This window comes from Dermochelys coriacea, chromosome 2, assembly GCF_009764565.3.
Source record: "Dermochelys coriacea isolate rDerCor1 chromosome 2, rDerCor1.pri.v4, whole genome shotgun sequence".
Classification (NCBI taxonomy): Eukaryota; Metazoa; Chordata; order Testudines; family Dermochelyidae; genus Dermochelys; species Dermochelys coriacea.
The window spans coordinates 186,774,654-186,800,446 of NC_050069.1; the positions used below are offsets into that span (position 1 = coordinate 186,774,654).

Below are 25,793 nucleotides of genomic sequence, written 5' to 3' on the forward strand. Positions count from 1 at the left end.
AGGCATCTGTCATAAATCCAGCTTTTCCCCCCAAAATTTTGTGGTGTTGTCTGTTAATGTATTCAGTCACTAATTTCTACTCCTAGTGAATCCGCACTCTTCTACGGATATTAACATTGTTTTGAAAAAAAAATTTCAGAAGTTCAGTAACCATCTACTGCATTTGTTTCAAACGGCCCACTACTTTATCTGCATCCAGATCTTCTGGGCTACAGGGCAGATAGGTTTCCTATTCTATATATTCACATACTTGTTTTGCTAATTTACCTGCTTTATTTTAGGATAACTAACCCAGAACTGATGAGAGAGATCAAAAACAGGAAAGTAGGAGGACTGCGTGCATTGAAATGGGAACAAAAGTTCTAGAAATAAAAATAACAAAGCAACTGTCTAGATATTTAAAATTACATTCAAGATAGTTTGAGCTTAATTTATTAGAGAGTCTATATTGTTGGAAAGTGGTGCAGAATGTGTTATGCTGGAAAAGTTTGCTGTTTTTATTCCCAAAATAGTCAGGTCATATGATAACACAGTATCAAATTAGTAGTTAAAAGTTTGCTTTTCAATACGAGTGTCAATAACTTACATGAATTTTAGACTGTTTTAATACACTGGTTAGTATCTTCAGTGGCTGGGGTCTTGGGTAAAGGGATGCCATTCTTTCATCTAAACCTTTCCTTTTTCTTCTCTGCAGCTGAAAATGGTGAAGGTTTCCATATAATTCTGAAATGATGTCATATATATATATATATATATATACACATAGAGAGAGAGGATATATACTGGACTGATATTCCAATGCAGAATGAAGTCATGCTTAATGACGATGAAGAACATCCAAAAACTCTTAGGATTGGACTTCACCATATAAAATGTTTCATATTGAAAACACAAGACCTTTCTAATGAGCTGTTTGATAGGTGAACTTTCTTATCACTGCCATAGCTAAGTGTCCTCATAAGAGGTATAATGCCATGACAGCCTATGTACAGGCATGGAAGACAATATAAGCAAAGGTGCTTGCCCTTTACTGAAATAAGACAAATTATGGCCAGTAGATACAGTTTCTAGAAGCAGTATTGCTTTCCTATTATACTGTGTCCAGTTTGGAGATGAATGTAAACTTATTCTGGGGCATTTACCTTTATGTGCCAGTTTGTCTATTACTTGCTTGTACCTTATGCTGATTTTATTTTTTGATGTTAGCAGAGCACATAGTAATCTGTGTGGAGACGAGTAGTTAAGATGATAGTGATCAGGTTGTTGGGTCTTTGAGAGTAAAGCTGTCAAAACAGCTTCCCTGTGTAAATTGTGTATGTAAGAAATGTAAATGCCAGAATAGGATTTTAATAAATCCTAGCCAGATGCAATATATGCATGCAGCAAACTGCATTATTGACAGTACCTTGTTGAAAGGATTAACATAAATCCTGTGGGGTACGAAGTAATTGTTTTGCTTTTAACAAATTTAATGGAAAAATAATTGCCTATGCATCCTTAATTTTTAGTTTCTCTAAGAAGCATTGCTGCAGGGTGTTTTTTTTTTATTTTTAAAATGGTGGATTTAAAAACAAACTGCATAATGATGGGGGAGTTTTGGGGGGTGGGGGGAAGTGTGACCCACTGGCACCAAGGGGGCTACAACACAGCTTTAAGTACTGTCCATTACATGCTCAAGAAACACTAAATATACACCACTTAATCTCTTTAGTAGCAGGTATGTCTTGCTATAATCACTCTTTATGGGCAGGTATCTTGACCTTTTCTGTGATTTCTTTATTCTCAGATTGATACTGTAATTTTTTTTTACAGTGCCTCTCCATATGACCAAATACTTACTTTTGAAATAGGCAATTCCTTGAAATTGTCAAATGTATGGCACTGCTATTCAAACATTTAATATTAATGTCCACTTATGAGTATGTTATTATTATTTAGGTACTTTGGGGAAGATTTTTCAAAGGCAGAAAAATCCCCCTTTTTACTCACAATATCTCCCCTCCCTTTAAATCAATTTGAAAATTTTGAATGCTGTAGTGCAAAATCATTTACAGAGAACAAAAACTACTACAGCATGCAAAATGCTACTTTGATATTTAATTCCTTCTTTAGCTGGGTTAAGTGCTTACCAAGCAAGCCTTTTTAAAGCTGTAGCAATTTTGCAAACTTTAAATGTTTTTCTACACTGATAAAGTGGAATTTTGTGGACTTAAGTTCAAGTTTCTTCTGCCTATAAATTGTTCATCTTTGGGTATTGGTTGGGTCTTGATAGTTTATTGAACTGACAGTTGTCATTTCACCTCAGCACCATTTTCAAATCCCAAATGTTTTATAAAAGTGGAAAAATCCTTGATTAGAAAGTATCCAACTAAATTTAAAGGAAGTGTATAGTAGTTTGTCCCGCTCACTTGAAATTGGAATTAAATTATGGCACCAGCAAATTGCTTTTGTTTTAAGATGTACACATTTCAATTTAAGAATAAATGTTTTTCAATAATTTTGTAAATGTGCTTATTTTTCTGCTAAGATAGAATTAACATTGTTAGTAGGAGCAATGCACTTCAGAGCAGATAATTCAGCTCCCCAGCAATATTTTAGAAAACGAATTGAAAGAACTCATTAATTTCAGCATGACCAAAACCATACTTTTTTTGAGTAAAATATTAATGGCTCAATTTTTGAAATCAGTGAAACAGAAGTTCAAGTAAATTATCAGCTGATTGTTTATTTGTTTTCTATATCATTTTTCTTAGTGTAGGCATATGTTAAATTTTGGTTTTTGTACAACTTTAATGCCCTTACAATAAGATCCATAAAAATGATCCAGACCTAAGGCAACACACAACTACTCATTCTGACAAGTTGCACTGAGTTCACGTTTAATTTTGGTCTTCCCCCAATGTTCTGCTAAGAAAATTCCATAAATGGGAATCTTGATAATACAAGTGTATACATAATGTGTAAACTAATCCAGGAATTTTTGCTTTTGCTGCAAAGATGAAGCCCCCCCCCCCAAAGTTTAATACTAGAACTTTATACCATATTCATATAAATTTTCAGCTATGTCAGTATCTTAAGTTCACAGATCTGCATACAACAAAAGTGCAGCTGTCAAAAGCTGCCTTAAATTTTCACATTAACGTTTTAAAACATAGTTTTAAAGGTGAGGTGTCAATGTACACACTGCATTCAACTATGTTTTGCCAACAACTTAGGCTACACATACTGGAAATATTGCCTTACCCTTAAGGGAAAGTCTATTAGAGTTTTTGTCAAATGACATTACATCATTTTCAGGACTTAAACACTATATCAGTTGACCAGTCTTTAGCCCTTGAAAGGAAAATATCTTGGGCTTAATGTTGAGCTTGGGTACCTAAGGGAGATGCCATGCACACCAACCATTTATTTAGGTGGCTTAATATAAAAATGTAGCTTCCCCCTTAGACTTGTGGTTTTACATTCAGATTTCACTCTCCTTTGTAGAAGGCTTAAATCTACAGCTGAAATTCTGGCCTATTGATGTCAATGAGGCCATGATGTCACCCTACCAGATAAAAAAAAGGTTAAAGGTATTAATGTAATTGTCATGATGAATGCTCTCTTTCTGAAAAGTTGGGCTTCAATTTTTAAAACTTTCCTTCTTTAAGAAAACAGAAACCACTGCTTGTTTGGGCTCTCAATCTGCTCAACCATGTCAACTACATTAAATTAATTCGCCCAGTGATTTTCAACCTTTTTTCAGTTGCAGACCCCTTTGGAAATCTGAATAGTCTGTGGCCCCCAAAGGGGGTCCATAGACCACAGGTTGATAACTCAGCTCATTGGTTAGGGTATGGGCCTGGGATGCAGGAGCCTAGCATTCAGTTCCTTGCTTTGTCACAGTTTAGGATGTGACCTAGGGCAAATTAAGTTAACTCTGTAAAAAAGGCAGTAATATCCCCCCCAAGCTGCTGTTTGTTTAGGACTAAATATATTAAATGGGGAGATGCAATGTGGGAAGTATAAGTACCATACACAAATATTCTTTCAGCCACTATAGTGTAAACAGCTCTACCTACTCAGCTAGAGCATATAAAAAGACCAGTGGACAGGACACAAAACAGCCATACCTTTCTTAGCCTAACCTACTTGATAACACTTAAGACTCTTTAGAGAAATAATTCAACAATTTGAGGAGTGCTCTTTTGTATAAAACAAAGTTTAAATTAAATAGTTTTCTGGAGATGTACTACCTCTTAACATGGTGGGGAGTTTTTGTAGAAATTAAAAACCGTAGCAAAATAGGAATCTATTTTTCATGATTATTTTCCGTTTTTTGGTCAACTTCTGCTAAAGCTGATTTGTCCTTAAACCTGATGATGTAATTGGTTATGTGTATTGTACAACAGCAGTTTGGACACTCATGCTGGATTGAGACCCTGAATTTTTTTTTTTTAAACACTGAATAATGCTTACAAATAGGAACTAATATTCCAGTTTAGTGAGGCTTACAGGGTTGGGGCTTTCACTGAGCATCTACAACTCTGCAATCCCCCAGTCCACATTAGTAAATGGTACTATGATTGTCATATCAACAGCAGGGATGGTGGAGTAGATGTAATTTAAAAAAAAAGAAAAGCATCAGTTACTCCACATCCGCATGTAACATTAAGACTTTTTACCTGTGAAAACACCTTTGAGTCAGTACCAGCACAAAATTGAATGACTGCAACATCACTCCTACGGCAGTTAAGAAACTGACACTCTGCAAGCCACTTGCAATCTGATTTTGTTTCCACAATCTTCCTTTGCTGATGCTCCCTCCTACTGTCAAAGAATAATGCAGCACCTGCAGAGTCGCTGTCGACTACCTCCTACAGAAGGAGGAGGGGTGACTGGAGCAAAGTAGGCATGAACTTTCACATCAGGTAAATGAGCCTGTAGATGAAAATTCAAATGAAAAATGTAACCACAAAGTATGAAGAGCAAAACCACACTATTGCTGACAGATCACACTACTGTCAAAGCTTTTCTTCCTGCTCATAGCTGTAGATAGGGCATCCAGGCAAGCCATGTTTCAAAAAATGGTTTAACCTGCATTACGTGGATGCCAAGTCCCAATGCTTACATCCAGTAAAACTGGAAAAGTTAAGGCACTGTAATGATCTGAAACCTGGCCATTCATTCATCCAAAAGCTATCACCTTAAATCTCAGTGCATCAGTGACTGACTCCTTTCTGTTGAACTGGTATTTACACTGCAGATGTGGGCTGGCTAACTTTCATTCTGCTGTTAATCGCTAGAGGGTGGATTTCTTGCCAGTGAAGAAACAGAAGCAAGACTTTTAATTTTATGTCTCCCCTACAACCATGCGTGTCTCAGCTCAGTGGTGGTACCTTCAGCAGTTCCTGCAAGGGTGAGAGGCAGACTTCATCAGTGCAAAGTGATTAATTTGAAAGTGAATTAGCACAGCATTACTGTGTCCATGGATCAGTACTATGCCCTAAATGCTGCCACATACTCAGCAGAAAAGTTCCTGTGCTTAAAACACGGGAAGTTACATAGAGGAGGGGAGACAGATACTGCAAGGGCAGGGGATGTTAGGTCTGCTGTTACTAGGTAGATCCACAGGCCTAATTGCCCCTACTACCCAAATGTCCTATGCTTCATTATATCTGCATTGTAATGAGTATGCATGGTTGGTAGAATTTAAAGAATTCTACAGTCCTACAAAAACACAATCTTCACTTAACAAAACCCTGAGGGAATGGGAAACAAACATTAGGAAATAAACAAAGAGCTACAGCTGGAATCTACATCAGTGGGAGAAAAGATCAGCATGGACAATTATTCTGATACCAACAGTAGCTTGGACTATAAATGGAATTAGGCACTGGGTGGTAGTTTTTGATCATATACCCATGGTACTTCTAATGCCTAAAGTTGGGGATCTTATAAAGTATGTTAACATCCTTGGTCCAAAGCAAGGGAAGGTAGGATGAAAACTCTGTTAAGCTGCTGTAAGTGTATCCGATAGGATCAGGCTCCCCTGACTGCACAAATGACTGTCCTTCCCAAAGCTGAACCTTTAAAAACAACACATACTCTTATTCTTTTGATTCCTGCTCGTGTGACTTGCTGACAGTCATATAACTCAATTCTCTCCAAACTGTGGCAGTTCTCCAGGTGCTCTAGGGTCACATCGGTGATGAGAAGACAATTGTCTAACTCGAGGACCTGGAGCCTTTCATGACCACAGGTACTGTTGCTCAGATGCAGAATCCCATTATCTGTGATCAGCTCACAGTGAGATAAGCTCTACAAGACAAAAGGACAATGTAATGTTTCATTCCACACTTTTTTTTTTTTAAATTATTATGTCCAGTGGAAATGATCAGGACTAGGAACAACCTCAAGCGACTCTGTATTTGGATTACCCTGTTCAAAATACTTGTACTGTTAGTGCCATTTCATTACTAATCCTTTTGCAGAAGCTAAGAGGCATATTAAAATGCTATCTCCTTAAACCTGAAGAGCAGGAGAAGCAGTTGCCAAAATGAGCAGCTTAGGGTCACAGCAGTCAGAAAGACGCACTTAAATCATAATTTGACTTCATCATTACAGACCCAGGGCAAGCACTTTGTAGCAACAGCCAAACTCAGCACTCCCCCTTTGCTCTCTAGAGATGTAGAAATTCTATTTAGGTTGTTGCACAGTTGGGTGTCTGTGATAAGCCACATGAACACTGCATGCATGTATTCGTGCATACTCTGTGGATCCATGCAAGCAATCACCTCAAAGACCCAGTTACTATGCTGAAGTAAAAGACAGTTACCTGTTCCGTAACTGGTGTTCTTCGAGACATGTTGCTCACGTCTATTCCTCAGCAGGTGTCCGTGCATGCCACGTCCACCGCTGCTGGAAGTTTTTCCCTTTAGCAGTACCCGTGCGGGGGGAGGAGCACCACTGTGACCCCTGGAGTGGCGCCTCTGTATCACGCTATAAGGGGAGCGGGGAGCTATAAGCTCCCCCCACCCTCAGTTCGTTCTTGCCGGACAACTCCAAACAGAGGGGAAAGAGGGCGGGATCTGAAATAGACATGAGCAACACATCTCGAAGAACACCAGTTATGGAACAGGTAACTGTCTTTTCTTCTTTAAGTGCTTGCTCATGTCTATTCCACAGTAGGTGATTCCAAGCTATATCTGTTGGTGGTGGGTAGGCGTTCACGAGTTCCCGGATGTACTGCTCCGCCAAACTCAGCGTCATCCCTAGTTTGAGAGACGATTGCATAATGCACAGTGAACATGTGAACTGAAGACCAGGTGGCAGCCCTACAGATGTCCTGGATAGGGACATGGGCTACATAGGCAGCCGACGAGGCCTGAGCCCTCATTGAGTGCGCCCTGACGATCGGTGGCAGGGGAACTCCTGCCAGATCATAGCACGTGCATATGCATGAGGTGATCCAGCGAGAAAGGTCCTGGGTGGAAATAGGCTGCCCCTTCATATGCTCGGCGGAGGCAACAAAGAGTTGTGAGGATTTACGGAACAGTTTAATCCAATCCAGGTAGAAGGCCAGTGCCCTGCACACACTGAGTGTGTGGAGGCAGCGTTCCTCATTGGAGGAATGGGGCTTGGGACAGAGCATGGGAAGGAAGATGTCCTGTTCCATATGGAAGGCAGAGACCACCTTCAGGAGGAATGCAGGGTGTGGGCGAAGTTAGACCTTATCCTTGTGGAAGACTGTATATGGAGGTTCTGAGGTCAAGGCCCTGAGCTCTGAGACACGTTGGGCCGCTGCGATTGCTACAGGGAAGGCTACCTTCCAGGAGAGGTGAGACCAGGAACACGTGGCTAAGGAGTCAAAGGGAGGACCCGTGAGGAAGGACACCACCAGATTTAGGTCCCATTGCAATACAGGGGATCTAGCATACAGGAATGAATGGTCAAGGCCTCTCACATAGCAGGAGATCATAGTATGGGAGAAGACAGAGAGCCCTTGCACCAGCAGGTGGAAGGCTGATATGGCCGCCAAGTGTACTGATAGAGGTAGGTGCCAGCCCTTGGGTCCTAAGGGACAGGAGGGACTTAAGGATAAGCTGGAGCAGTGCAGACGATGGGGAGACTCCGCCCCCCCATCCACCTGGAAAATTTGGACCACTTTGCGAGGTATGTCCAGCGTGTGGACGGCCTTCTACTTTCCAGGAGGACCCGCCTGACTTCTTCAGAACACCTCCTCTCCTCCTCGTCTAGCCACTGAGCAGCCACACTATCAGGTGAAGAGCAGCCAGATTGGGATGAAGGAGGCAGCCCACGTTCTGGGAGGGGAGGTCTGGGTGAAGCGGCAACCTCCTCGGAGGGGCCGCCAACAGGTCCAGTAGGGTCCCGTACCAGTGTTGATAGGGCCAGGCTGGGGAGCTAAGGATGATACGTGCCTTGTCTGTTTTCACTTTTCTAGAACTTTGCCTATAAGGGGAAATGGTGGAAAAGCTGGTCCAACCACTGCAGGAGGAAGACATCTGAGATCACATCCCTTCCCAACCCCACCCCGAAACAAAACAGGAGGCAACGCCAGTTCTGGCGGGTCACAAACAGGTCCATGTGGGGAATTCCCCACTCTCGGAAGAGCTGGTGAGTGACCTCCGAGTGGAGCAACCACTCGTAATGGGGGGAGAAAACCCTGTTGAGGCTATCAGCCTGTGCATTGCGGGCGCCCGGTAGGTGGAAAGCCCTCGGAGATGTCATGGGCTATACAGAACTCCCATAAGCTCAGGGCTTCCCAGTAGAGAGCCGAGGACCGTGCCCCACATTGCCTGTTGATGTAGAACATCGTGGCAGTGTTGTCCGTAAGGACTCTGACCACCTTGCCATGAAGCTGTGTGATGAAAGCCACACACACCAACCGTATCGCCCTGAGCTCCCTGACATTTATGTGGAGGGACACGTCCGAAGTTGACCATATCCCTTGGGTTTGCATGTTCCCTATGCGGGTTCCCCAGTCCAAGTCCGACGCATCAGAAACCAGTTCTATTGTCGGGGCCGTCTCCCAGAAAGGAACCCCTTAGAGCATATTGTCCAGGGAGGACCACCATTGTAGGGAGGCAATTACCAGGGACGGTACTGTGAGGACCTTGTCCAGGCCGTCCTGTGCCTGGGAGAAGTGGGAGGCTAGCCATAGCTGGAGGGGCCTCATTCGGAGCCTGGCGTGGTGGACCACGTACATGCACGCCGCCATGTGTCCCAGGATCTGAAGGCATGCCCTTGCTGTTGTCATCGGAAAAGCTGTGACCAAGACGAGGAGACCTTTGAGGGTTTCAAACCTGCCCACTGGGAGAGAGGCTGTGGTCCTTAAGGAGTCCATTAGTGCCCCTATGAATTCTATGCACTGCATCGAGACCAGCATTGATTTGGTCTCGTTTACCAACAGGCCCAGATTGGCGCATGTAGACAGGAGCATATCCACACAGGCCGTCACCTGAGACAATGAGTTGCCCTTGAGAAGCCAATTGTCCAGATATGGGAACATCTGGACCCTTCTCATCTGAGGTAGGCTGCTGCCACCGCCATACACTTTGTGAATTCCCTGCACACCGTGGATAGGCTAACCGGGGAGAAGCGTGAACTGGTAGTGGTCGGGCCCCACCAGGAAACGGAGGAAGTGCCTATGCCTTTCAAAAACATGGATCTGGAAATACGAATCCTGAAGGTCCAGGGCCGCGTACCAGTCCCCCATGTCCAGGGAGGGATAATAGAAGCCGGGGACATCATGCAGAACTTGGAGCAGACCATAAACCAATTGAGATTCCGCAGTTCTAGGATGGGCCTGAGACCCCCTTTCGCCTTTAGGATCAGGAAATATTGGGAGTAGAAGCCCCTACCCTGGAATTCTACTGGCATTCTCTCCACTGCCCCTAGGTGTAGTAGTCGTTCCATCTCCTGACCTAGGAGGTGAACGTGCTCTGGGTCCCCTGAGCCCGCCAGGGACGGGGGCCGGTTGGGCGGGCGTGAACTGCACCATGTAGCCTTTGGAAATGGGGTTGAGGACCCAGCGGTCCAAGATTATTCATGACCATTCCCCATGGAAGGCAGACAATCGGTGGCTGAACACAAATTTTATTAGTAGGGGGGTTTCCATGACAACTACCCTGGTGCCCCCCTGCAAACAGTCAAAACCGCTTCTTTCCTTGCCTCTTGCCCTTAGAGGGCCCAGGCTGTGGGGCAGAGCGGGACTGTCATTGAGGCCAGCGCTTTTGGTCTCTCGACCTCTTGTAAGCGGGCTCATATCTGCTCTGCGCAGAGCTGACATCTGCGATTTGGCCTTGTCCTTAGTATAGGCCCAAGGCCTGCAGGGTGGTGCGAGAGTCTTTCATCCTGTGCAACCTGACGTCCATCTGTTTGGCAAACAGGGCTTTCCCGTTGAATGGCACATCCTGCATGAGGGACTGGGCCTCCGCCAAAAGCCTGGACAGGATGAACCACGACACCGTGCGCATGGAGGTCGGGGAGGCCATCGAGTGAGTCGCCGTATCCACCACATCCGATGCTGTCTGCAGGGCAGCTTTGGCTGCCATCGCCCCCTTGTCCACCAATGCCTTAAAGTCCTTCCTATCCCGCTATGGGAGGAGTGCCTTGGCAGGGACTCCAATAAATTTGGGGACTTTGGTCCTTAAGGAGTCCATTAGTGCCCCTATGAATTCTATGCGCTGCACCAGGACCAGCATTGATTTGGTCTCTTTTACCAACAGGCCGAGACTGGCGCATGTAGACAGGAGCAGATCCCATTTGGCAGGGACTCCCATAAATTAAAATCATATCGGCTCAGTAAGGCCTGATGCTTGGCCACCCTGAGATGGAAACTCGAAGAGGAATAAAGTTTTCTACCAAAAGAGTCTAGTCTCCTGGTGTCTTTATTCTTGGGGGTGGGCGCGGGCTGGCCCTGCTGCTCCCGGTGGTTCACAGATTCCACCATCAGAGAGTTAGGTGCTGGGTGGGAGTAGAGGTATTCATGGTTCTTGGCTGGCACAAAATACTTCCTCTCAGCCTTCTTGGAAATCGGGGCCAGAGAGGCAGGAGTTAGCCACAAGGCATTGGAGATATTGGCTACTCCTTGGTGAAGAGGTAAAGCCACACAGCCAGGTACCGAGGGGGACATTACATTAAAGAGGGAATCGGACGGGCCCTCCATCTCCTTGGCCTGCAGCTGGAGGCTTGACACCACCCGCTTTAGCAGGTAATGATGCGCCCTGAAGTCTTCCTGTGGAGCAGAGGGCAGTGGTAATGTGATAGTGTCAACCGGTGCAGGAGAGGAGGCCGGCACAGGGTTGTGGGCCTCAGCTGGTGCCGGGGGATCAACCCCCAGGTCAGAGTCCAGGTGCAGAGCCGATGACTCATGACCTTTAGACTTGTCACTCTGCCTAGATAGCGAGGCCGACGGGGCCTCGGATGCCCCGGCCACTGAGTGGGTTCCTGCATGGGTGGGCATCAGCGGCCATGGTGCCCATTGACACCATCGTCCCTCCCTGGGGCCCCTTGCCACTGTCCATGCTGCGGGCCCGGTGGCACTATCTGCTCCGGCTGAGCGGTATGGCCCAGTGAGGGGCGGCTGGGTGCCGAGGCCAAGGTCACCACCACACGGGCCGTCACCTGAGACAGTGAGTTGCCCTTGAGAAGCCAATTGTCCAGATATGGGAACATCTGGACCCTTCTCATCTGAGGTAGGCTGCTGCCACCGCCATACACTTTGTGAATACCCTGCACACCGTGGATAGGCTAACCGGGGAGAAGCGTGAACTGGTAGTGGTCGGGCCGGTACCTAGGAGTGGCGGTGCCTACAATGCTGTCTTCCATGGGACCAGGACCTTGATATCGAGGACTGGTATCCGCCGGAATTACTGGCCAGTGATGCGAGTCCCGTGTGCAATCCCTGACAGAGCGGGAGCTCAAGCGGGAGTGTTGACGTTGGTCACGCTGAGACCAGCTACAATAGCTACATCGTGAAGAGGAGCACCTTGGAAGCCTATCTCGGTGCCTGCGTCCACTGCTGCATAGTGTGGAGGGACCCGGGGACTCCTGCCCGGATGGAACCCTGGTTGGCGTCGAGGGTGGTGGATGCGAGCTGCGAGTGGACCGGTTGCTGCCTACTGAACAAGGCAGAGAGCCGTCTTCAGAGTGAGAGCTGTGCCGTGCTGGGGAGGCCTGTCGAGCGCCCAGTGGCGGTTTGCCTCAGGACCGGGCACTGGCAAGCTCAGAATGTCTCGTGTGGCCTGTAGAGCCTCCAGTGTCTATGGCATCCTGACCGCGGGAGAGGCGCATGTCGGCGCTGCCGGGCTACTCCGCTCAGCATGAGTCAGAGATTTCGAGCTGGGGGGGGGGGACAGGGACGGACCAAAGGCTGCCCAACCTGGGACCAGCCTCTTCCCCCTTCCTTCTTTCGGTGCCGCTGTGAAGTCGAGCTCTTCCTTTGTTTCTTGGAAGGGGAACAGTGCCGACTGGTGGAGGGGACTTCGCTGCGCACCGACCATGTGGCGCCCGGTGCCGAGTCCGCACAGCGTACCGGAGTTGGAGCAAGCGCTGATTCCATGAGGAGAGCGCAAAGCTTGATGTCTCTCTCCTTCTTAGTTCGCAGCTTGAAAGATCTGCAGATCTTACAGCGTTCACTCATGTGAGTTTCGCCCAAGCAGTGAATCACTCCTTGGCATGGAACGGCGATAGGAGTTGTATGACTTGAAGCTAACAACTGAGAAACTACTTTCCACGAGTTACTAACAACTAGCTAAAGGTACCACTAAGATCAACTGGAAAGGCTACAGCAATGCTGGAGCAAGATGGAACTGAGGGTGGGGGGACCTCGCAGCTCCCCTTATAGCGTGATATAGAAGCGCCACTTCAGGGGTTGCAGCGGTGCTCCCCACCCCACCAACGGGTACTGCTAAGGGAAAAACTTCCGGCACCGTTGCACAGGGCGTGCACGCACACCTACTGTGGAATACACATGAGCAAGCACTCGAAGTATTACTGCTCTTTTGGAAGAGTTTTCTCCTCAGCCTTTTGTTTTAGCTTTTATTTACTTATAAAACTATAGTTTTTTCACCAAGGACTTACTGACACAGGCCTTATACTGAAGGTGGTAAGAGTAGGTTCAAGAATTGTATTTCAAGCATTCAAAGCACTGGCATTCCCTTAAAAGATGCCAGCTTGCACATGTTTACCTCTCATGTTTGAAGAGAATGGAAAAAGCCTCAAGTCCCCCACTCGAGAAAACCATTTCAAGCTGAGCTGGTTCCTGCCTCTTTCAGAGGATTCATGACCTTCACAGAAGCATTGTCAGGATAACAAGACACCCTTGAATTTTCACTGCAGATACTTTGAGGCCATTGTCAGCTACCTATAAAACAAATGCTCTGCACTGTCATCACCTCTGCAGAAAGTCTTGATGTGTTGAGTTGATTCCATCTTTCACTCTGGGCTCTGACCCAGTTCAGCACCATGAATTGTCCATAGACTACCAGCTATCTGTTCTGTGTGCCTTTTTCCTTGTCTACAGAGAGCTTCTGTCAGAGCAACTCTGGTGCGGAGACCCTTGGCAGTGAATGGAAAGTGGGTACACTTTCTAACTCCTCACTAAAGGCAAATAGCAGCTTTTACAGTCCTTTAGATCCAGTCACCTCCCACTGAAAGTTCAGATCCAACAATTGGGAGAGCTATGGGCTACCTATATCCTTACCTCAGCCTGCAGCATGTTAGACCTTTTACTCCAGCAGGACAACAAATTTTGAGGACTACTAGTCTGGCACTGGGTGGATAAAAATATATTTAAAAAATAAAAATGGGATTTTATTAATTTAAATTAAATACAAGGTTATATAAAATAAACCTATTAAAAATCCAATTTGAAATGACAACCTATTGTAAGCACTAAATTTACTATAATCTTAAAATCATTTAAATTAAATAAAAATAATATTAAGCAGGACGTTTTCTGCCAAGCTTTAAAGACAGTTAAACCACTGAACTGGGGGAAATCTCTGGCTAAGCACCCGGAACCAGAGTTTATTAAAGTGTTAGTCAACTTTTGACAGCAATTAGTCTCTTCTGCGGAGACAGAGTATATTTGCTTCATTTCAGTTTATTCAACAAGTTCAGTTCAATGGCTAGTTCATTCAAAGTTAAGAAACCAACTGAAAGCTGAAAAAGCAGAACAACTTGTTTTCCTCTTCTAATCAATGAATAAAAATTAGGTGTGGAAGAATGAGATCTATCAGTTCTAAAATCTGAAGGACATAATGAATTGAACTGCTTGTTTCTAGGTACTAACTACAGATATTTTCTTTGTTTAATAAATCAGTTTTAAATGGAAAACATGTTTTAATAAACTGATTTTCTTATGTATTCAGCACTTTTAAGATAGTTTTATTTATTAAAAAAATTAAATGGTCTATTTTAATTGAATTTGAATTTCCATCCAACTAGAGCTTGACAAGGTGGATGAAGTAATACCTTTCTTTCATTGTGGCTTGAAAACTTGTCTCTCTCACCAACAGAAGTTGGTCCACTGAAAGATATTGCCTCAACCACACCTTGTCTCTCTAATATCCTTGGACCAACACGGCTACAACTACACTGCATACACCATCTAGTAAATAAGAAATGCACCAATCATTTTCTATTAAAAATTAAGAATCTGAATAAAGGTACATTAAGCTATATAATTGCTTAAATAAAGGTGAATAGATAAATTGTATCCTCCTGATTAACAAAAAGAAGTACCTAATTTAGTGTGAAGTTTGTAGTTGCAAACATATTTTAATGATTACCAACCTTTATTGGTAATGAACCTTTTTGCTTAGCAAAATAACTTTTAAAAGTACAACTACAAATCACAATTAAAATAAATTAAAGTTGCTTACTTAAATCATGATTTACTGTGATAATTTGAAACTTTTTGATTTAAATCAGTGGTTCTCAAACTGATTTGATTGTTCCCCCCTTCTTTGTCTGAGTAGTTTAGATTCCCCCCACCCCACAAGTACATAAACCGTTTTAAAAAAAATTCAACATGCAGCTCTCACTAAATATTAAAAACAGTAAGGCATTGATTCAAACAGAGCCAACGATCCACTGTAATAAGAGCAAAAGCAAAACTGTGATTGTGGTCAATGCTTACAATTAAATATGCACACTGCGTCATAGCAAATGAGGACCTGATATGTCTGGAAGAATCAGCTTTGCTAGTTATTCATTGCTGTGGGTAAAATATTTCCCCCCACAAAGCTTCTTTCCCCATCCCCCAGTTTGACCACCTCTGATTTAAATCAATCCATCCTGCTGTGGCAAACCCTTATGCTTACTTGCTTTGGTTTATGTGGGATTTTTGGCCATTAACAGGCAGACACTAGTCTGTATATCAGGGGTGGGCAAACTTTTTGGCCTGAGGGGCCACATCGGAGTTCTGAAACTATATGGAGAGTAGTACACCATAAGTAGCACATTCCTACAGGGAGCAATTTAATACATCACACCTGGGTAGGGAAGGCTGTGCCTCCCCAAACAGCCTGGCCCCTGTCCCCATCCATCCCCTCCCACTTCTCACCCCGACTGCCCCCCTGCAACCCCCACTGCTCCTTGTCCCCTGACCACCCCTTCCTGGGACCACTCATCCCCCCGGGAGCCCACCTCCTATCCAACCCCCCGGTCCCTGTCCCCTAAGTGCCCTAACCTCTATCCCCACCCCCTGACAGGCCCCCCCAGACTCCCATGCTTATCCAACCCCCTTGTTCCCCGTCCCCTGCTCCCTGTCCCCTGGGACTCCCTGCCCCTTACCCAATCCCCCCGCTCCCCGCCCCCTTACCATGCTGCTCAGAGCACCAGGACTGGCAGCTGTTAAGTAGTACACCATAAGTAGCACATTCCTACAGGGAGAAATTTAATACTCTACACCTGGCTCCTCTTGCAGCCATGCTGCCTGGCAGGAGCAGGCTGCCCAGAGCGCTGGCAGCATGGCGAGCTGAGGCTGCAGGGGAACGGCCAGGAGATCAAGGGCCAGGCAGGACAGTCTGGCCCGTGGGCTGTAGTTTGCCCACCTCTGCTGTGATTAGCATCCTCCTCATCTGTTTTTCCCCTTTACTCAAAGTTGCAAAGGAAGAACAGAAACCAGAAAGAGAGGGAGGACTCAGAACTCTCTAGCTCTAGAACTCTCACTGAATCAGTCTGATGGAGAGAAGGGGGATTTCATCCACTTCCCCAGAGGAACCATCTCAGCATTTCCTCTTCAATTCCAGCTGCTTTGTGTTGTATTTTCATTTTCTTCACCCAACAGCGTGCAGCGTTATTAATGCGTTTTGTATTAGCACATCATGTAATGTATACATATTATTTTTTAAAAGTCACAAAATGAAAGTGCTTACTCCTGTCAACTCTCTTATCTTAGGTCTGTGTTTACATTCTCATCTCTGGTTCAGTCTTTGGATGTTTTCGATTTCTTGTTTGCCTTTTCTCTGTATATACTTGTATACATATCCTCCTGAGCACTTATTTGGCTGGCAACCTGGAAATTATCAGGCGTCTAAGGGTTAAAAGCATGCGGGTTTGTGTCCCCCACCACAAAGTCTATTTATAATAGACCAGTGGTTTCAAGGAAGGAGGGAAGGTTATATGAGGACAAATGTGACCTTTTGGCTATTGCATCAGTCTACTGGCTAATTAAGAGAGTTTCACATCCTATGAAATAAGCAGCTTATAACTTTCCTGAGAGATTATACTCCAGTGACTTGAAACTGAATAAGACAATCAGGATATACAGCTAAATTCATAGAATTTATGAGGTAAACATACCTAATGACTTGATAAATCTGGTGGACATAGTTAACAAGGTAGAAAGTGTCAGGTTTTCAGTTTTAAAATCTTAGAATAAAGAGGGCTGGTCAACTTTTTGGTTTGCTATTTAGAAATAAATGCTATGTACAAATTAAATTAAGACAAAATTTGTTGAACTAGCTGAACAACGAATTATTAACAAACAGTATAAACAAAATAACTGATGAGATAAGATTATTTTTCTGCTGATGGAATATCCATAGTCCAATTACAATTTCTCTGTAGTATTTATTTGTTTTTAAAAAATCACATAAAACTGTCAAATGCTTCTGAACTTCTACGAATTGATTAGATAAAGTATTGGAGTGTTTGAATTCTGCCAGGTAAGTGTGTGTCTCTGTTCCCTGATTTGCTCTGTAAGGAAACACTTCCACTATAAATACTGGTGAATTTAAAATTTGATTTCTGCAACTTTGAAATGCACTTTGTAAATATTTGTGCCACTAATGCTCAATTGGATAAATGTTCACAGAAAGCAATCACAAAGAGTTCACAGCATAGCTAAAGTGAATTAATTTAAAACTTTAAATTAAGATTAGTGGGCTTCCCCCACTCTCAATTCATCTGGTACTGTTCGCTACACAATCTGCCTGAACATTTTGTAATGTTCTCTGCTACACACAGGATAACATTGGGCAGGAAATTGAATTTTTATTACTAAACAATCACAGAATACATGGTTTCTGTACTATAAAGATGCCAAAATATATATTAACATTGTACCGGTTCTCAGCCGATGGTCTGTGACCTCCAACTAGGTCAGCAGCGGTTGTCTGAGGCACAGGATATCACAATGGATATCACGATCTTATTACCTGTGAAGTAGATTGTTAAAGGAGGAATAACTTCCAGAAACCATGATTGCTGATTCCTATGACATCTCCTTTGAAGTACTGGGAGAGACACAAAAAATTCCTGTATGTACCTAAGGAGGACTGGTTATAAATGGGATTATGATATCAAAAAGAATACAATGCTGTGATTTCTATAGTAATTACTCCTCTCCATTCATTTTGATCCCTAAACCGAGTTTTATTTCTAAACTTCCTTTTCCATTTCAAGTAAGTGATGCTATAGCCTATCGTTCCCAGCCACAGGGACAGGTAGCATTTTATAAAGAACTCTTGATAAAGCCATCTCTAGTCATACCAAATAGATAATTTGATACAGTCTAAGTAAGGCTACAATGAGACTATCAAATGGAACAGTAATTCTTTAAAAAGTAGACTCCCTCTGCTGAATGGGATTTCTAAATTACAATATATGTGCAAGTCCACTATTTAATAGGAAGCCAATGAATATTTTGGATTGACTGACCCAGATTTGTGCAGTTTAAAATATATTTGGATATAAATGATCCTATAAAGATTCAGAGATGGGACTGAAGCCATTTTCAATATCGTGGCACACAAAGGCAACATATTCTTATAAAGACTCGCATGTAAACAGTTCCTTGTCTGATTGGTAGACTACTTAATTCACTGAACTAAAGCGTACGGTGTGTGGAATTATGACCTAGGAATGGGATTGGATGATTAATCTGCATATAGTAGTAAATTCGGTTCCTTTTTAAAGCCAAATCTCTTCCTGAGCCTGCTGCTGCCTTAGTAACACACTTCCTTGAGCTGAGGGTGTGGAGGAAATCAATGACATGGCCATGCATTTAACGAAGAAATAAACATTTCCTTAATCCCTCCTAAGCATAGATTATAAAGTATATCTATTTTCTTCAGGTAGATTTAAGGCAGTATATCATAGTGAACAGTGACCTGCCATACATAAAATACAACACCCTTCCTTATGCCAAATGGTAGTGTGACAGTTGGCTCCAAATGCCTAGGCCTAAATTTTCAAAACCCACTAGTGATTTGGGGTACCTCAATTTCAAAGTGGCCAATCTGAGTCACTTTAAACGGCCTGATTTTCAGAAAATGAGCACCCACCCTATGAAAATCAGATCCATTAAAGTATCTCAAGTTGGATTCTTTAAAAATGAGGTACCCAAAATCCCTAGTCACTTTTGAAAATGTAGGCAACAAAAACTGACTAAAAACCCACTGCTGCGAAAATCACACACGACTGTTTACAGGATTGGGCCATATCTGTATACATTTTTGCTAAGCAATTATCCTTTGTTTAATTAATAATTTGATCTGTTTCAAAATATACTGTATATTAAAATTTCATGATTTCCTAGAAAAATCTTTAGAAGTAAAATATGTAAGAGAGCATCTTTAAATATTTTTCAACTGTCTCATGTAGCTTTTTATTCTGACTAATTGCTCACAAGTAAAGGACGGTTACAGGTTCCTTATAACGTTTAAGCCATTTTTCTGATTATGTTGAGATTCATGGGTTGCTTTGAGACAACCTACTTACAGTACTTGATGCCATATTTAAAACAGTCTTAGAAATAAGCTTCATTTAAAACATATTTTGTAAAAAAGTATAAATTGTAAAGTGTTGCAACACAACAAAAAACTAGTAGCTACATGCTGAGAGCTAATCCTTATTTTGTATGTTTTTTTTTAAATCTTTCATTAATAGATACATTATAAGAGTTACTCACCAATGCTTGCAGTTTAGGACAGTGAACAGAAAGTTGTATCAACGTGTTATCGGTTATCTAGAGAAGAAACCAAATAATTGGCCACATAAATGCAAAGTTATAGACTGGCTTATATATAATAATAGAGCTGACTAGCTGAAAAAAACTCCATTTTGTTCAAGTAGCTTAACATGTACACTGGGGTTTAACTTTATTCCATTCATACCTTTCTGATCTATAAACCCATAAAGAGGATAAAAAATAAAGTCTTCCCCTTTTCCCAAATTTTATCTGAACAGATGGATGAAGAGCTTAAAACGTGGTAGCTTTCAGGCAAACAGTCACTACATGCTGAATTGAACCGAGTCTACCACCAAGCTATTTGGATAGATTTAGTTCATCTTGCCAATTGTCAGGGAAGACGTGAGATGAAAAAACCCCCGCCACCCTTTTTCCAAGGAGAGAGAGTTTTGTAGACCTTCTTAAAGGTCTGGTAAACTTTGCCAAGTTTTGTTCCTTTGCTCATTTTTATCATTTGATACCATAAACAACAGGTTTGTAACCCAATCCCTACATCAAAGTTAGGCATTTCTCTCTGCCAGATGAAGGTTCTGAAATAAACTGGTCTATTAGACACTTCTCTGGGAAATGGATAAATGTTTGACACTTTTCTTTCAATTCCCCTTTATACAGACCTCCCAATAATTATCTGCAGTTACTATCAGAAATAAAAACAAAAAAAATCCACTAAGCACTGATGTTCTGAATGGCATTACAGGTTCTTATAATGGACTTATGATGAATACTCCTTGTAAAACTGATTCTCACCAGAATGCACTCTTCTAAGTCCATCTTTTCCAGTTCATGGCAATTCTAAAAAATTAAAATAAAACAAAAAAATACCACAAGTAAGAGGAAGGGTGGCAGTTTGATCTTGAATTCTAACAGATGGTCCTAACCGCATCACCATTAATACTGGGGCACAGACAAAAGGAGAAAGAACATTTGATTATTACAGTGTTTCAGGCATCCATGCATGCTTTTGCCATTTTAAAAATGGTTACATACCTATTTGGTAATTGTTGTTCTTTAAGATGCATTGCATACGTCCATATCACTTTAGGCACGACTTGTTAGGGCAGCACATGTGACCTGTGCATGCTTGTGCTGCTAGCTGAAAATATAACAATATGGAGCTGCCCTGACTCCTCCCTCAATTTCTACACACTGGAAGCAAGTATTTGCTGTACCTCCAATGTACAAGGGAAGGAGGAAAGGTCGTGGAATGAACACATGAACAATAGTTCTCAAAGAACAATAGTTACTGAACAAGTACGGAACAGTGTTTTCTTCGAGTGATTGCACATGTCCATTTCACTTTAAGTAGCTAATACAAGTCTGATGGAGGAGCGTATCAGAGTCTACTTAAACAAGGACTGCAGCACCACTCTCCCAAACTTAGCATTGTACCTAGAGGCCTGGGAGAGAGCATACTGAGGAACGAACATATGAGCAGATGACCAAGAGACAGTCTTGCAAATGTCACTGATGGAAACATGACCCAGGAAAGCAGCCAAAGCTGCTTGACCTCTTGTACAGTGTGCTAAAACACTTTGAGATTGTGGAACATTGGCAATATCATAACACGGATGTGGGAGGGAGGAGATCCAGGAAGAGATCTTCTGTGATGTAATAGGCTATCCTTTCACCCTATCAGCAGAGGAGGCTAATAACTGCTAATAAGTCCTAAACTCTTTAGTCCTGTCCAGGCAGGAAGCCATAGCTCTGCAAACATCTAGAATATGGAGTTTTTCCTCAACTTTGTGTGAGTGAGGTTTGGAAGGAAAAAGTTGATAAGTATAGTCTGATGCATATGAAAATCCAAAAGCACTTCGAGAGAAATTTAGGGTGTTGATGCAAACCAACTTTGTCCTTGTAAAATAATATCTAAGGAAGGTCAGCCATCAAAGCCTAAAGTTCTCCTGGCCAAAGTAATAGCTATCTGGCATGCTACATTCCTCAAGAGGTGAAACGATGAGCATGTAGCAATAGGTTCAAAGGGGGCCCCATTAAAACTGGGAGAACCAAATTTAGATCCCAGGATGGAGTTGGGTCTCAAGTACATGGGAAAAGCCTACCCAAACCTTTCAGGAACTTTATAGTTATAGAGTTGAAGAAAACAGCATTCCACTATCCTATAGATGAAAGGGTTAAGATAGCAGCCGGATTAACCCGCAGTGCACTGACAGAAAGACATTTCTCCTTTACGTGAAGCAGGTAATGAAGAATAAACTGAATGGGAACCCATAAATGAAAGGTATCTTTCTGCTGAGACCATACAGAGAACATCTTCCATTTTATGAAATGTACCTAATGGAGGGCTTTCCGCTATCAAAAGAATCACAGGTTTCAGAGTAGCAGCCGTGTTAGTCTGTATTCGCAAAAAGAAAAGGAGTACTTGTGGCACCTTAGAAACTAACAAAGGTGCCACAAGTACTCCTTTTCTTTTTGCGAATACAGACTAACACGGCTGCTACTCTGAAACCTGTGATTATGCAAGGCACTGAATTTAGCCGTATAGAGTGGAAATCTGTCAACTTCATAAAAAAACTCGCACAGATACAGACAGACATCATCTTCCTCTCCAAATGCAAACAGATGGACATCATACCGAAAGGACTGAAGGTAAAAAATCCATTACAATCTACATACCACACAGACTATGCTGACAGCTTGTGCCACACACTCTCAAGGAAACTGCAGAACCACCTTATCAAAAGAATGTTTCACATTGCAATAGAACAGGTAGACTCCTGAATAGTTAAGCACTGAACATAACCAACAGGTTCAGGGTAAGAGGGTTGGGATGCAGTTTGGCCATGGTTCTAGGAAACTATGTCTGGGAAGGATTATGGCAAGGGTGGCCAACCTGTGGCTCCGGAGCCACATGCGGCTCTGGATCCACATGCGGCTCTTCAGAAGTTAATATGCAGCTCCTTATATAGGCACTGACTCTGGGGGTGGAGCTACAGGTGTGCTCACTGCTCAACCCCTGGCTCTGTCACAGTCCCTGCCCCCACTCCACCCCTTCTTGCCCCATCCCCTGAGCCTGCAGTGCCCTCGCTCTTCTCTCTCCTCACCAAAGCCTCCTGCCCACCACAAAAAAGCTCATCAGGAGGTGCGGGGAGGGAGGGGAAGGCACTGATCAGCGGGACTGCCGGTGGGCAGAAGGTGCTGGGAGTGGGGGGTGAGAGCTGATGGGGGGCTGCTGATGTATTACTGTGGCTCTTTGGCAATGTACATTGGTAAATTCTGGCTCCTTCTCAGGCTCAGGTTGGTCATCCCTTGATTACGGGATTTCAAATTGAAAGGTTTAACAGGTCTGAAAACCAATGCCGTCAAGGCCAGGCTGCTGCTATCAAAACTAAACAGCACAATCTTGCCTGAGTTTGCCCACCACTCTCAGCACCACAAGGACTGGGGGGTGTGGGAGGGAAGCATTAAAAAGTTTCCCCTTTCAGGATAGTAGAAAGGTATCTGATACAGACCCTGAACCAACACTCATCCTGAAACAGAACTGGAGACATTTCCTGTTCTGTCAGGTAATAACCATGTCCATTTCTGGCATTCCCCACATCTGAAAAATAGACTTTGCTATGTCAGGTCTGAGGGGACCATTCGTAACCTCTTCTGAACAATCTCCTGAAATGGTGCACTAGACAGTTCTGAGACCCAGGAAGGTGAGCTGCTTTGAGCATAATTGTGTTCTTGATGCAAAAAGACCAGAGGTTCATTGCTGCTTGGCAAAAGAGGTCTGATCTGGTACCTCCATGCTTGTTAAGGCAGACATAACAGCAGTGTTGTCTGAGTACTTGTATGTAACAAGTCACAATGTGGGAAAGAAAAGGAGAAAAATGCATCCGATGAAATGAGCTATAGCTCATGAAAGCTTATACTCAAATAAATTTGTTAGTCTCTAAGGTGCCACAAGTACTCCCTTTCTTTTTGCGGATACAGACTAACATGGCTGCTACTCTGAAATGTGGGAAAGAAATACTTAAAAGGCCCCAAAATTACTCCAATAAAATCAAATAACCCAGAGACAACGTAAATACAACAAGAACTAATTGACCTCCCCATATAGTTCACATAGCACTATTATCCAGCCCTACCAAACCCTACACATGCTAACAAATTCGGGATTCATAGATACATAGATACTAAGGTCAGAAGGGACCATTCTGATCATCTAGTCCGACCTCCTGCACAACGCAGGCCACAGAATCTCACCCACCCACTCCTACGAAAAACCTCACCTATGTCTGAGCTATTGAAGTCCTCAAATCGTGGTTTAAAGACTTCAAGGAGCAGAGAAGCCTCTCTCAAGTGACCCGTGCCCCATGTTACAGAGGAAGGCGAAAAACCTCCAGGGCCTCTCCAATCTGCCCTGGAGGAAAATTCCTTCCCGACCCCAAATATGGCAATCAGCTAAACCCTGAGCATATGGGCAAGATTCACCAGCCAGATACTACAGAAAATTCTTTCCTGGGTAACTCAGATCCCATCCATCTAATATCCCATCTCAGGGGATTAGGCCTATTTACTCTGAATATTTAAAGATCAATTACTTACCAAAATCACATTATCCCATCATACCATCTCCTCCATAAACTTATCGAGTAGAATCTTAAAGCCAGATAGATCTTTTGGCCCCACTGCTTCCCTTGGAAGGCTATTCCAAAACTTCACTCCTCTGATGGTTAGAAACCTTCGTCTAATTTCAAGTCTAAACTTCCTGATGGCCAGTTTATACCCATTTGTTCTTGTGTCCACATTGGTGCCGAGCTTAAATAATTCCTCTCCCTCTCCTGTATTTATCCCTCTGATATATTTATAGAGAGCAATCATATCTCCCCTCAACCTTCTTTTAGTTAGGCTAAACAAGCCAAGCTCCTTAAGTCTCCTTTCATAAGACAAGTTTTCCATTCCTCGGATCATCCTAGTAGCCCTTCTCTGTACCTGCTCCAGTTTGAATTCATCCTTTTTCAACATGGGAGACGAGAACTGCACACTGTATTCTAGGTGAGGTCTCACCAGTGCCTTGTATAATGGTACTAAAACCTCCTTATCCCTACTGGAAATACCTCTCCTGATGCATCCCAAAACCACATTAGCTTTTTTCACAGCCATATCACATTGGCAGCTCATAGTCATCCTATGATCAACCAATACTCCAAGGCTCTTCTCCTCTTCCGTTACTTCTAATTGATGCGTCCCCTACTTATAACTAAAATTCTTGTTATTACTCCCTAAATGCATAACCTTACACTTCTCACTATTAAATTTCATCCTATTACTATTACTCCAGTTTACAAGGTCATCCAGATCCTCCTGTATAATATCCCGATCCTTCTCTGAATTGGCAATAGCTGAATAGCTTTGTATCATCTGCAAACTTTATGAGCACACTCCCACTTTTTGTGCCAAGGTCAGTAATAAAAAGATTAAATAAGATTGGTCCCAAAACTGATCCCTGAGGAACTCCACTGGTAACCTCCCTCCAGCCTGACAATTCGCCTTTCAGTAGGATCCGTTGCAGTCTCCCCTTTAACCAATTCCTTATCCACCTCTTGATGTTCATATTGATCCCCATCTTTTCCAATTTAACCAATAATTCCCCATGTGGCATGGTATCAAACGCCTTACTGAAATCTAGGTAAATTAGATCCACTGCGTTTCCTTTATCTAAAAAATCTGTTACTTTTTCAAAGAAGGAGATCAGGTTGGTTTGGCACGATCTACCTTTTGTAAAACCATGTTGTATTTTGTCCCTTCAATGTCCTTAACTAATTTCTCCGGGATGTTACAGCCCTGATAAGGAAGCATGTTCCAAAGGTCTAGAGAGTACCCTGCCAGCTGCCCCTTATGCCCATGGAACTAAAATAGCTCTTGCTCATATCAAATGTTTGTTACACAACTCCTATTTAAATAAAACCATTTTTGTGCTTCGTTATATTTAAAAATAAACCTTACAAAATGTTATAAAAGAGTGAAACAAAAATTAGATCTATTAAAACAGAAACCTTTTTCCTTTAAATATTCAGTTCCATCCAGTCCCTTAACACAGTAAGTCTGCATCTAACTTTAAGCGCAATAGAAGTGTCACTGAAGTCAATAGGCATGAGTTAAGGCTTAACTGAAAATATTATCTAGATATATTTTGCAGCAATAATTGATACACAGAACAATCTGCTGTAAGGAGACTTTCTGTACTTAGGAAGCCTGCTTGCATTATATTTTATAATTATCGGCTTTAAAATTATTGTTCTATATATGAAAAATACAGGTGACTACATTTAAATGCATTTTTAAAAAGAAATTAGAAGAG

General features: G+C 42.9%; 2 protein-coding genes across 26 annotated transcripts in view; one reads left to right on the forward strand and one right to left on the reverse strand.

Moving 5' to 3' along the window:
• The window catches only part of UBP1 (upstream binding protein 1), a 62,282-nt gene extending 59,785 nt beyond the window's left edge, over positions 1-2,497 (forward strand). For 2 of the 3 annotated variants that reach the window (XM_038392194.2, XM_038392196.2), the window contains one exon: positions 695-2,497. In XM_038392194.2, the coding sequence (XP_038248122.1) occupies positions 695-732 (38 nt within the window). In that variant the 3' untranslated portion in view covers positions 733-2,497. The remainder of the gene's footprint in view (positions 1-694) is intronic. The other variant, XM_043508837.1, reaches the window with a different exon arrangement.
• FBXL2 (F-box and leucine rich repeat protein 2) overlaps positions 1-25,793 on the reverse strand; it is a 463,505-nt gene that overhangs the window by 333,775 nt on the left and 103,937 nt on the right. For 11 of the 23 annotated variants that reach the window (XM_038392201.2, XM_038392198.2, XM_043508845.1 and 8 more), the window contains 4 exons: positions 20,234-20,278; positions 19,427-19,483; positions 6,088-6,300; positions 1,548-4,920 (listed from right to left, as the gene is read on the reverse strand). In XM_038392201.2, coding sequence (XP_038248129.1) covers positions 4,813-4,920; positions 6,088-6,300; positions 19,427-19,483; positions 20,234-20,278 — 423 coding nt within the window. In that variant the 3' untranslated portion in view covers positions 1,548-4,812. The other 12 variants (XR_006279231.1, XR_006279233.1, XR_006279232.1 and 9 more) reach the window with 8 other exon arrangements.